The 13130-nt window shown below is 53.3% G+C and overlaps 1 protein-coding gene across 1 annotated transcript in view; it reads left to right on the top strand.

Moving 5' to 3' along the window:
- Positions 1–139: 139 nt before the first annotated feature.
- The window catches only part of LOC145340616 (rab GTPase-binding effector protein 2-like), a gene marked incomplete at its 5' end in the record, with an annotated part of 31520 nt that continues 18529 nt past the window's right edge, over positions 140–13130 (top strand). The window contains 5 exons of the mRNA XM_080185085.1: positions 140–316; positions 1818–1975; positions 3144–3239; positions 7408–7746; positions 12697–12813. Of these exons, the coding sequence (XP_080041211.1) occupies positions 140–316; positions 1818–1975; positions 3144–3239; positions 7408–7746; positions 12697–12813 (887 nt within the window). The remainder of the gene's footprint in view (positions 317–1817; positions 1976–3143; positions 3240–7407; positions 7747–12696; positions 12814–13130) is intronic.

Here is a 13130-nt window from a genome sequence, read left to right as displayed (position 1 = left end):
TGCATTAACCCTATCCTGTTATCCTCTCCTCTGCTATCCCCCAGTGAGGGGCTGAATGACAGCACCCCCCCCCCCCTCCCTCCCCGCTGTGCCCCGGTACCTGTCCTGCCGCTAATCCCTCTCCCTCTCTGTCTATCAGGTGGTGCGGTGCTCTGCAGCGTCGAGTCTCTGCAGCTCCAGCTCTCCCAGGCTCTGGCCGAGATTGAGAACATCAAGGCTATCGCCACCGTCTCCGAGAGCACCAAGCAGGAGGCCATCGACCGGGTGAGGCGGCACTGCCAGGAGGAGGTGGCATCCCTGCAGACCATCATGAAGGGTGAGGGGGGGAGGGGCTCGGGATCGATACTAGCACTGTGTCCGCCTGTACCTTGCAAACCGCAATCACCCTGTCCACCTGTACCTCGCAGACAGGAATCTCCCTGTCCCCTTGTACATCACAAGCAGGAATCCCCTTGTACATCACAAGCAGGAATCCCCCTGTCCGCCTGTATCATCACAAGCAGGAATCCCCCTGTCTGCCTGTATCATCACAAGCAGGAATCCCGCTGTCCGCCTGTATCATCACAAGCAGGAATCCCCTGTCCGCCTGTATCATCACAAGCAGGAATCCCCCTGTCCGCCTGTACCATCACAAGCAGGAACCCCCCCTGTCCGCCTGTATCATCACAAGCAGGAACCCCCCCCCCCCCGTCCGCCTGTATCATCACAAGCAGGAATCCCCCTGTCCGTCTGTATCATCACAAGCAGGAATCCCCTGTCCGCCTGTATTATCACAAGCAGGAATCCCCCTGTCCGCCTGTATTATCACAAGCAGGAGTCCCCTGTCCGCCTGTATTCTCACAAGCAGGAATCCCCCTGTCCGCCTGTATTATCACAAGCAGGAATCCCCCTGTCCGCCTGTATTATCACAAGCAGGAATCCCCCCCGTCCGCCTGTATTATCACAAGCAGGAACCCCCCCCGTCCTCCTGTGTTATCACAAGCAGGAATCCCCCTGTCCGCCTGCATCGTCACAAACAGGAATCCCCCTGTCCACCTGTATCGTCACAAGCAGGAACCCCCCTGTCTGCCTGTATTATCTCAAGCAGGAACCCCCCCCCTGTCCACCTGTATCATTACAAACAGGAATACCCCCCATCCACCTGTATCATTCACAAACACGAAACTCCCTGTCTGTCTGTACACCTCCACTGTATGCCACTGCCAGCCTAATCAACTCCAACTGTAAACTCCAATCTTCCTGTAAAACTCTAAATATAACGACACTACCTGTCGGTGGAACTAAGGTGAGAAAATTGCGACTCCCCTGCACAAATCGAGCTGTAAATAGATGATTCATCTTATCAAACACGACCGGAACTGTACACGGAGCTCCAAGTGCGGTCTAACCGGACCGGAACTGTACACGGTGCTCCGAGTGCGGTCTAACCGGACCGGAACTGTACACGGTGCTCCGAGTGTGGTCTAACCGGACCGGAACTGTACACGGTGCTCCGAGTGCGGTCTAACCGGACCGGAACTGTACACGGTGCTCCGAGTGTAGTCTAACCGGACCGGAACTGTACACGGTGCTCCGAGTGCGGTCTAACCGGACCGGAACTGTACACGGTGCTCCGAGTGTGGTCTAACCGGACCGGAACTGTACACGGTGCTCCGAGTGCGGTCTAACCGGACCGGAACTGTACATGGTGCTCCGAGTGTAGTCTAACCGGACCGGAACTGTACACGGTGCTCCGAGTGTGGTCTAACCGGACCGGAACTGTACACGGTACTCCAAGCGTGATTGCAGAGTTACATTTGCTCCTCTCTCCACACCAGAATCGATCAATAGTTATGAAACACAGCTTAAGAGTGTCGAGAAAGAACGGGCACAGTGGCGACAGTACCAAGATTCCAAGGAGCGGGAGATTGCGAAACTCCGGAGGCAGCTATCAGGAAATATCCCACAGGACAACCTGGAGAATGAAATGAAGAAGGTAACTGGGAGACTTCCTCTGCATCTAACCCCATGCTGTACCTGTCCTGGGAGTGTTTGATGGGGGGGACAGTGTAGAGGGAGCTTTACTCTGTATCTAACCCCGTGCTGTACCTGTCCTGGGAGTGTTTGATGGGGGGGACAGTGTAGAGGGGGCTTTACTCTGTATCTAACCCCGTGCTGTACCTGTCCTGGGAGTGTTTGATGGGGGGACAGTGTAGAGGGAGCTTTACTCTGTATCTAACCCTGTGCTGTACCTGTCCTGGGAGTGTTTGATGGGGGGACAGTGTAGAGGGAGCTTTACTCTGTATCTAACCCCGTGCTGTACCTGTCCTGGGAGTGTTTGATGGGGGGACAGTGTAGAGGGAGCTTTACTCTGTATCTAACCCCGTGCTGTCCCTGTCCTGGGATGGGGGACAGTGTAGAGGGAGCTTTACTCTGTATCTAACCCTGTGCTGTACCTGTCCTGGGAGTGTTTGATGGGGGGACAGTGTAGAGGGAGCTTTACTCTGTATCTAACCCCGTGCTGTACCTGTCCTGGGAGTATTTGATGGGGGGACAGTGTAGAGGGAGCTTTACTCTGTATCTAACCCTGTGCTGTACCTGTCCTGGGAGTGTTTGATGGGGGGACAGTGTAGAGGGAGCTTTACTCTGTATCTAACCCCGTGCTGTCCCTGTCCTGGGATGGGGGACAGTGTAGAGGGAGCTTTACTCTGTATCTAACCCTGTGCTGTACCTGTCCTGGGAGTGTTTGATGGGGGGGACAGTGTAGAGGGAGCTTTACTCTGTATCTAACCCCGTGCTGTACCTGTCCTGGGAGTATTTGATGGGGGGACAGTGTAGAGGGAGCTTTACTCTGTATCTAACCCTGTGCTGTACCTGTCCTGGGAGTGTTTGATGGGGGGACAGTGTAGAGGGAGCTTTACTCTGTATCTAACCCCGTGCTGTACCTGTCCTGGGAGTGTTTGATGGGGGGACAGTGTAGAGGGAGCTTTACTCTGTATCTAACCCCGTGCTGTACCTGTCCTGGGAGTGTTTGATGGGGGGACAGTGTAGAGGGAGCTTTACTCTGTATCTAACCCCGTGCTGTACCTGTCCTGGGAGTGTTTGATGGGGGGGGACAGTGTAGAGGGAGCTTTACTCAGTGTGTGTGTTTCTGTTGGTTACAGGCTCAGGAGGATGCTGAGAGACTGCGTTCGATCGTGATGCCCATGGAACTGGAGATTGCCTCCCTGAAACAGAAGTTGGCCAAGGCAGAGGAACAGGTTGGCACTGCCTGGGGGGTGGCGGGGGGAGGGGGGGGTCTCTGCAGCAGGTTAACTGCGAACTGAGGGCAGTGACTTGCTCGACAAGTGTTAGGAGTTCAGCCCCTCTCTCTCCCACACCCCTCAGCTCTGCCGCCGGGGGGGGGGGGGGGGGGGGGGGTGGGGTGGGGGGGGAGTGGAGATGGTGCAAGTGTCCCGTCAGACTGCCCGATTATTAAGTTTGCAGAGCGCACGAGATTTGGAGGAGTTGCGGACGTTGAAGAGAATTGTCAGAGAATGCAGCAAGCTATGGGTGACACGCTGGGTTTGCAGAGTGCCTGACACCGCCAGGGACCCGGGTTCGATTCCCCGGGACTCGGGTCACTGTCTGCGCGGCGTCTGCACGTTCTCCCCGTGTCTGCGTGGGTTTCCTCCGGGTGCTCCGGTTTCCTCCCACAGTCCAAAGATGTGTAGGTTAGGGTGGATTGGCCGTGCTAAATTGTCCCTTAGTGTCCAAAGATGTGTAGGTTAGGGTGGATTGGCCATGCTAAATTGTCCCTTAGTGTCCAAAGATGTGTAGGTTAGGGGGGATTGGCCATGCTAAATTGTCCCTTAGTGTCCAAAGATGTGTAGGTTAGGGTGGATTGGCCGTGCTAAATTGTCCCTTAGTGTCCAAAGATGTGTAGGTTAGGGTGGATTGGCTGTGCTAAATTGTCCCTTAGTGTCCAAAGATGTGTAGGTTAGGGTGGATTGGCCATGCTAAATTGTCCCTTAGTGTCCAAAGATGTGTAGGTTAGGGTGGATTGGCTGTGCTAAATTGTCCCTTAGTGTCCAAAGATGTGTAGGTTAGGGTGGATTGGCCATGCTAAATTGTCCCTTAGTGTCCAAAGATGTGTAGGTTAGGGTGGATTGGCCGTGCTAAATTGTCCCTTAGTGTCCCAAAGATGTGTAGGTTAGGGTGGATTGGCCATGCTAAATTGTCCCTTAGTGTCCAAAGATGTGTAGATTAGGGTGGATTGGCCGTGCTAAATTGTCCCTTAGTGTCCAAAGATGTGTAGGTTAGGGTGGATTGGCCGTGCTAAATTGTCCCTTAGTGTCCAAAGATGTGTAGGTTAGGGTGGATTGGCCGTGCTAAATTGTCCCTTAGTGTCCAAAGATGTGTAGATTAGGGTGGATTGGCCATGCTAAATTGTCCCTTAGTGTCCAAAGATGTGTAGGTTAGGGTGGATTGGCCATGCTAAATTGTCCCTTAGTGTCCAAAGATGTGTAGGTTAGGGTGGATTGGCCGTGCTAAATTGTCCCTTAGTGTCCAAAGATGTGTAGGTTAGGGTGGATTGGCCGTGCTAAATTGTCCCTTAGTGTCCAAAGATGTGTAGGTTAGGGTGGATTGGCCATGCTAAATTGTCCCTTAGTGTCCAAAGATGTGTAGGTTAGGGTGGATTGGCCGTGCTAAATTGTCCCTTAGTGTCCAAAGATGTGTAGGTTAGGGGGATTGGCCATGCTAAATTGTCCCTTAGTGTCCAAAGATGTGTAGGTTAGGGTGGATTGGCCGTGCTAAATTGTCCCTTAGTGTCCAAAGATGTGTAGGTTAGGGGGGATTGGCCGTACTAAATTGTCCCTTAGTGTCCAAAGATGTGTAGGTTAGGTGGATTGGCCGTGCTAAATTGTCCCTTAGTGCCCAAAGATGTGTAGGTTAGGGTGGATTGGCCGTGCTAAATTGTCCCTTAGTGTCCAAAGATGTGTAGGTTAGGGTGGATTGGCCGTGCTAAATTGTCCCTTAGTGTCCAAAGATGTGTAGGTTAGGGTGGATTGGCCGTGCTAAATTGTCCCCTTAGTGTCAGGGGGACTAGCAGGTTAAATATGTGGGGGTTACGGGGATAGGGTGGGACTGTGGTCGGTGCTGAGTCGATGGGCCTAATGGCCTCCTGCACTGCAGGGATTCTATGGTATAGACATCGGCGGAGAGATGGCAGATAGAGTTTAATCCGGACAAATGTGAGGTGATGCATTTTGGAAGATCGGAAATGTACAGCAAATGGCAGAACCCTTAAGAGTATCGATAGGCAGAGGGATCTGGGCGTACAGGTACACAGAGTATTGATAGGCACAGGGATCTGGGCGTACAGGTACACAGAGTATTGATAGGCAGAGGGATCTGAGCGTACAGGTACACAGAGTATTGATAGGCAGAGGGATCTGGGTGTACAGGTACACAGAGTATTGATAGGCAGAGGGATCTGGGCGTACAGGTACACAGAGTATTGATAGGCAGAGGGATCTGGGTGTACAGGTACACAGAGTATTGATAGGCAGAGGGATCCGGGCGTACAGGTACACAGAGTATTGATAGGCAGAGGGATCTGGGCGTACAGGTACACAGAGTATTGATAGGCAGAGGGATCTGGGCGTACAGGTACACAGAGTATTGATAGGCAGAGGGATCCGGGCGTACAGGTACACAGGTCACTGAAAGTGGCAACGCAGGTGGAGAAGGTGGTCAAGAAGGCATACGGCATGCTTGTCTTCATCGGCCGGGGCACTGAGTTTAAAAATTGGCAAGTCACGTTGCAGCTTTATAGAACCTTAGTGAGGCCGCACTTGGAATATAGAGTTCAATTCTGGGTCACCCACACTACCAGAAGGATGTGGAGGCTTTGGAGAGGGTTACAGAAAAGATTTACCAGGATGTTGCCCCTGGTACGGAGGGCATTAGCTATGGGGAGAGGTTGGAGAAACTTGGTTTGTTCTCACTGGAGGTTGAGGTGGAGACCTGATAGAAGTCTACAAGATGATGAGGGACAGAGTGGAGAGTCAGAAGCTTTTCCCCCCAGGGTGGAAGAGTCAATTACGCGGGGGGGCACAGGTTTAAGGTGCGAGGGGCAAGGTTTAAAGGAGATGTACGGGGCAGATTTTTTACACAGAGGGGGGGTGGGTGCCTGGAACTCGCTGCCGGGGGGGAGGGAGTGGAAGCGGATACGGGAGTGAGTTTTAAGGGGGCGTCTGGACAAATCCATGAATAGGATGGGGAATAGAGGGATGTGGACTCTGTAAGCAGGTACAGTTTCAGTTTTGGCAGGCATCACAGTCGACCCAGGCGGGCCGAGGGGCCTGTCCCTGTGCTGTCCTTTGAACTGAATCCCAGGTCACAGAATGGGCTGCGTGGTGGAGGTCAGAGGTTATGACCTCTCACAGGAGGTCAACCCTCCCTTTCTGTGTTTGACCCCAGATTTTGTGAGGTTAACAGTCGCGACCTGCTGTTCCTCCCTGTCCTCTCCTGGGACACGGCTGGGCGGACGAGCGGCGGATGGAGTTTAATTTAGATAAATGCGAGGTGATGCATTTTGGTCGATCGAACCAGGGCAGGACTTACTCAGTTAATGGTAGGGGGAGAGTTACAGAACAGAGAGATCTAGGGGGACAGGTTCATAGCTCCTTGAAAGTGGAGTCACAGGTGGACAGAGTGGTGAAGAAGGCATTCGGCATGCTTGGTTTCATCGGTCAGAACATTGAATACAGGAGTTGGGACGTCTTGTTGAAGTTGTACAAGACATTGGGAAGGCCACACTTGGAATACTGTGTACAGTTCTGGTCACCCTATTATGGAAAGGATATTATTAAACTAGAAAGAGCGCAGAAAAGATTTACTAGGATGTTACCGGGACTTGATGGATTGAGTTATAAGGAGAGGCTGGGATAGACTGGGACTTTTTTCTCTGGAGCGTAGAGGGGTGATCTTATAGAGGTCTATAAAATAATGAGGGGCACAGATCAGCGAGATAGTCAATATCTTTTCCCCCAAAGGTAGGGGAGTCTAAAACTAGAGGGCAGAGGTTTAAGGTGAGAGGGGAGAGGGTCCAGAGGGGCAATTTTGTTCACCCAGAGGGTGGTGAGTGTCTGGAACGAGCTGCCAGAGGCAGTAGTAGAGGCGGGGACAATTTAGTCTTTTAGAAAGCGTTTAGACAGTTACGTGGGTATGATGGGTATAGAGGGATATGGGGCAGACACGGGCAACTGGGATTAGCTTAGGGGTTTAAAAAAAAGGGACAGCATGGACAAGTTGGGCCGAAGGGCCTGTTTCCCTGCTGTAAACCTCTGTGACCTGGATGTGTTTGACCCCGAGAATGGGAGGGTGATAGGTCAGAGTGCAGCGCCGACTGACTGCTGTGTATTCTCTCCCCCCCGCACGCAGCTCTCTGCCGACCCCTCCCTGTCAGCCCCCCTACCCCAGCGCTGGGAGGCTGAGTCAGCCTGGCTGGATGAGCCCGCGGGGATACAGGCCAGGCCCCTGCGGGAGTGGGGCTCCGAGGAGGGCGAAGGCTCCACCGTGGCTGACACTTTCGCCGCCAACTGTACCACCTGGACCACTGCCTCGGGGCCGGCCCCCTGCCCAGGACGCCCCCTACCCACCGGGAGAGAGGACACTGCCTCGCTGCTCTCCACTGGCACCCTGGTTCCAGAATCCATCTACCTCCCTCCACCCGGACATCATCTCCTCCTGGACGAGGAATGGACTGAACTACAACAAGAGGTGAGGAGCAGGCAACATCCCTCTCTGTCTGTCTCTGTCTCTCTCTGTGTCTCTGTGTGTGTGTCTCTTTCTCTGTGTGTGTGTGTGTGTGTGTGTGTGTGTGTGTGTGTCTCTCTCTCTCTCTCTCTCTCCATGTGTCTCTCTCTCTCTCTCTCTCCGTGTGTCTCTCTCTCTCTGTCTCTCTCTCTCTCTCTCCGTGTGTCTCTCCCTCTCTCTCCGTGTGTGTGTGTCTCTCTCTCTCTCTGTGTCTCTCTCTCTCTCTCTCTCTGTGTCTCTCCCTCTCTCTCCGTGTGTCTCTCTCTCTCTCTCTCCGTGTGTGTCACTCTCTCTCTCCGTGTGTCTCTCTCTCTCTCTCCGTGTGTCTCTCTCTCTCTCCGTGTGTCTCTCTCTCTCTCTCCGTGTGTCTCTCTCTCTCTCCGTGTGTCTCTCTCTCTCTCTCCGTGTGTCTCTCTCTCTCTCTCCGTGTGTCTCTCTCTCTCTCTCTGTGTGTCTCTCTCTCTCTCCGTGTGTCTCTCCCTCTCTCTCCGTGTGTCTCTCCCTCTCTCTCCGTGTGTGTGTCTCTCTCTCTCTCTTCGTGTGTGTCTCTTTCTCTCTCCGTGTGTCTCTCTCTCTCTCCGTGTGTGTGTCTCTCTCTCTCTCTCTCTCCGTGTGTCTCTCTCTCTCTCCGTGTGTGTCTCTCTCTCTCTCTCTCCGTGTGTCTCTCTCTCTCTCCGTGTGTGTCTCTCTCTCTCTCCGTGTGTGTCTCTCTCTCTCTCCGTGTGTGTCTCTCTCTCTCTCCGTGTGTGTCTCTCTCTCTCTCCGTGTGTGTCTCTCTCTCTCTCCGTGTGTCTCTCCCTCTCTCTCCGTGTGTGTGTCTCTCTCTCTCTCTCTTCGTGTGTGTCTCTTTCTCTCTCCGTGTGTCTCTCTCTCTCTCCGTGTGTGTGTGTCTCTCTCTCTCTCTCTCCGTGTGTCTCTCTCTCTCTCCGTGTGTGTCTCTCTCTCTCTCTCTCCGTGTGTCTCTCTCTCTCTCCGTGTGTGTCTCTCTCTCTCTGTCCGTGTGTCTCTCTGTCCGTGTGTCTCTCTGTCCGTGTGTCTCTCTGTCCGTGTGTCTCTCTGTCCGTGTGTCTCTCTCTCTCTCTCCGTGTGTCTCTCTGTCCGTGTGTCTCTCCGTCCGTGTGTCTCTCCGTCCGTGTGTCTCTCCGTCCGTGTGTCTCTCCGTCCGTGTGTCTCTCTCTCCGTGTGTCTCTCTCTCCGTGTGTCTCTCTCTCTCTGTCCGTGTGTCTCTCTGTCCGTGTGTCTCTCTCTCTCTGTCCGTGTGTCTCTCTCTCCGTGTGTCTCTCTCTCCGTGTGTCTCTCTGTCCGTGTGTCTCTCTGTCCGTGTGTCTCTCTGTCCGTGTGTCTCTCTGTCCGTGTGTCTCTCTCTCCGTGTGTGTCTCTCTCTCTCTGTCCGTGTGTCTCTCTGTCCGTGTGTCTCTCTGTCCGTGTGTCTCTCTGTCCGTGTGTCTCTCTGTCCGTGTGTCTCTCTCTCCGTGTGTCTCTCTCTCCGTGTGTCTCTCTCTCCGTGTGTCTCTCTCTCCGTGTGTGTCTCTCTCTCTCTCTCTCTCTCTCTCCGTGTATATATCTCTCTCTCTCTCTCCGTGTGTGTCTCTCTCTCTCTCTCTCTCTCTCTCCGTGTATATATCTCTCTCTCTCTCTCCGTGTGTCTCTCTCTCTCTCTCTCTCTCTCTCTCTCCGTGTATATATCTCTCTCTCTCTCTCCGTGTGTCTCTCTCTCTCTCTCTCTCTATCTCCGTGTATATATCTCTCTCTCTCTCTCCGTGTGTCTCTCTCTCCGTGTGTCTCTCTCTCCGTGTGTCTCTCTCTCCGTGTATATATCTCTCTCTCTCTCTCTCCGTGTGTCTCTCTCTCTCTCTATCTCCGTGTATATATCTCTCTCTCTCTCTCCGTGTGTCTCTCTCTCTCTCTCTCTCTCTCCGTGTATATATCTCTCTCTCTCTCTCCGTGTGTCTCTCTCTCTCTCTCTCTCCGTGTATATATCTCTCTCTCTCTCTCCGTGTGTCTCTCTCTCTCTCTCTCTATCTCCGTGTATATATCTCTCTCTCTCTCTCCGTGTGTCTCTCTCTCTCTCTCTCTATCTCCGTGTATATATCTCTCTCTCTCTCTCCCCGTGTGTCTCTCTCTCTCTCTCTCTCTCCGTGTATATATCTCTCTCTCTCTCTCCGTGTGTCTCTCTCTCTCTTTCTCTCTCTCTCCGTGTATATATCTCTCTCTCTCTCTCCGTGTGTCTCTCTCTCTCTCCGTGTGTGTCTCTCTCTCTCTCTCTCCGTGTGTCTCTCTCTCTCTCCGTGTGTGTCTCTCTCTCTCTCCGTGTGTGTCTCTCTCTCTCTCCGTGTGTGTCTCTCTCTCTCTCCGTGTGTGTCTCTCTCTCTCTCCGTGTGTGTCTCTCTCTCTCTCCGTGTGTCTCTCCCTCTCTCTCCGTGTGTGTGTCTCTCTCTCTCTCTCTTCGTGTGTGTCTCTTTCTCTCTCCGTGTGTCTCTCTCTCTCTCCGTGTGTGTGTGTCTCTCTCTCTCTCTCTCCGTGTGTCTCTCTCTCTCTCCGTGTGTGTCTCTCTCTCTCTCTCTCCGTGTGTCTCTCTCTCTCTCCGTGTGTGTCTCTCTCTCTCTCCGTGTGTGTCTCTCTCTCTCTCCGTGTGTGTCTCTCTCTCTCTCCGTGTGTGTCTCTCTCTCTCTCGCCGTGTGTCTCTCTCTCTCTCTCCGTGTGTCTCTCTCTCTCTCTCCGTGTGTCTCTCTCTCTCCGTGTGTCTCTCTCTCTCCGTGTGTCTCTCTCTCTCCGTGTGTCTCTCTCTCTGTCTGTGTGTCTCTCTCTCTCTGTCCGTGTGTCTCTCTGTCCGTGTGTCTCTCTCTCTCTGTCCGTGTGTCTCTCTGTCCGTGTGTCTCTCTGTCCGTGTGTCTCTCTGTCCGTGTGTCTCTCTCTCCGTGTGTCTCTCTGTCCGTGTGTCTCTCTGTCCGTGTGTCTCTCTGTCCGTGTGTCTCTCTGTCCGTGTGTCTCTCTGTCCGTGTGTCTCTCTGTCCGTGTGTCTCTCTCTCTCTGTCCGTGTGTCTCTCTGTCCGTGTGTCTCTCTGTCCGTGTGTCTCTCTGTCCGTGTGTCTCTCTCTCCGTGTGTCTCTCTCTCCGTGTGTCTCTCTCTCCGTGTGTCTCTCTCTCCGTGTGTCTCTCTCTCCGTGTGTCTCTCTCTCCGTGTGTCTCTCTCTCCGTGTGTCTCTCTCTCCGTGTGTCTCTCTCTCTCTGTCCGTGTGTCTCTCTGTCCGTGTGTCTCTCTCTCTCTGTCCGTGTGTCTCTCTGTCCGTGTGTCTCTCTGTCCGTGTGTCTCTCTGTCCGTGTGTCTCTCTGTCCGTGTGTCTCTCTGTCCGTGTGTCTCTCTGTCCGTGTGTCTCTCTGTCCGTGTGTCTCTCTGTCCGTGTGTGTCTCTGTCCGTGTGTGTCTCTCTCTCCGTGTGTGTCTCTCTCTCTCTGTCCGTGTGTCTCTCTGTCCGTGTGTCTCTCTGTCCGTGTGTCTCTCTGTCCGTGTGTCTCTCTGTCCGTGTGTCTCTCTGTCCGTGTGTCTCTCTCTCCGTGTGTCTCTCTCTCCGTGTGTCTCTCTCTCCGTGTGTCTCTCTCTCTCTCTCTCTCTCTCTCTCCGTGTATATATCTCTCTCTCTCTCTCCGTGTGTGTCTCTCTCTCTCTCTCTCTCCGTGTATATATCTCTCTCTCTCTCTCCGTGTGTCTCTCTCTCTCTCTCTCTCTCTCTCTCCGTGTATATATCTCTCTCTCTCTCTCCGTGTGTCTCTCTCTCTCTCTCTCTCTCTCTCTATCTCCGTGTATATATCTCTCTCTCTCTCTCCGTGTGTCTCTCTCTCCGTGTGTCTCTCTCTCCGTGTATATATCTCTCTCTCTCTCTCTCCGTGTGTCTCTCTCTCTCTCTATCTCCGTGTATATATCTCTCTCTCTCTCTCCGTGTGTCTCTCTCTCTCTCTCTCTCTCTCCGTGTATATATCTCTCTCTCTCTCTCCGTGTGTCTCTCTCTCTCTCTCTCTCTCTCCGTGTATATATCTCTCTCTCTCTCTCCGTGTGTCTCTCTCTCTCTCTCTCTATCTCCGTGTATATATCTCTCTCTCTCTCTCCGTGTGTCTCTCTCTCTCTCTCTCTATCTCCGTGTATATATCTCTCTCTCTCTCTCCCCGTGTGTCTCTCTCTCTCTCTCTCTCTCTCTCCGTGTATATATCTCTCTCTCTCTCTCCGTGTGTCTCTCTCTCTCTTTCTCTCTCTCTCCGTGTATATATCTCTCTCTCTCTCTCCGTGTGTCTCTCTCTCTCTCTCTCTCTATCTCCGTGTATATATCTCTCTCTCTCTCTCCGTGTGTCTCTCTCTCTCTCTCTCTATCTCCGTGTATATATCTCTCTCTCTCTCTCCCCGTGTGTCTCTCTCTCTCTCTCTCTCTCTCTCCGTGTATATATCTCTCTCTCTCTCTCCGTGTGTCTCTCTCTCTCTCTCTCTCTCTATCTCCGTGTATATATCTCTCTCTCTCTCTCCGTGTGTCTCTCTCTCTCTCTCTATCTCCGTGTGTCTCTCTCTCTCTCTCTCTCTATCTCCGTGTATATATCTCTCTCTCTCTCCGTGTGTCTCTCTCTCTTGCCACCCCTCCCCCTCGCCACCCCTCTCTCTCTATCTACCTCGCCACCCCCGCCCCGACACCCATGTCTCCCCCCAGTGCCTCAACGCCACCCAGGTCTCACCCCACTGTGTCTCTGCCACCCCCCCCCCCCCCACCCCGTGACTCGCCTGTGCCCCCGTCTCCCCCCCCCGCCCCCCCGCCCCGAGTGTCACTCTCTCTCCCCCCCACCCACCTACAACCCCTCCCCAAGCCCCCCCCCCCCCCCCCGACGTCTCGGCTCTCCGTTGCTGTCACACTCTCCCTTTCTCCTATCTCTCCAGGTTAAACAGCACAAGGTTTCCCTACACCAGACCCGAGAGCAGCTGGAAAGGGAATCGATGGTCAGAAAAAACCTAGAGGAAGCCCTCAGACAAAGCAGTGAGAATTGCAGCCAAGAGGTGAGTGGGAACAGTCTCTCAGTCCCCTCTCTCTCAGGGAGATATCTGTACACTGACTGGTGTCTCTCAGTCCCCTCTCTCTCTCTCTCAGGGAGATATCTGTACACTGACTGGTGTCTCTCAGTCCCCTCTCTCTCTCTCAGGGAGATATCTGTACACTGACTGGTGTCTCTCAGTCCCCTCTCTCTCTCTCTCAGGGAGATATCTGTACACTGACTGGTGTCTCTCAGTCCCCTCTCTCTCTCTCAGGGAGATATCTGTACACTGACTGGTGTCTCTCAGTCCCCTCTCACTCTCTCTCAGGGAGATATCTGTAC

The sequence above is a fragment of the Carcharhinus amblyrhynchos genome, unplaced genomic scaffold, assembly GCF_965287045.1.
Source record: "Carcharhinus amblyrhynchos unplaced genomic scaffold, sCarAmb.v2.hapA chromosome_1205, whole genome shotgun sequence".
NCBI classification, from domain to species: domain Eukaryota; kingdom Metazoa; phylum Chordata; class Chondrichthyes; order Carcharhiniformes; family Carcharhinidae; genus Carcharhinus; species Carcharhinus amblyrhynchos.
This window is presented reverse-complemented; position numbering and strand designations above follow the sequence as displayed.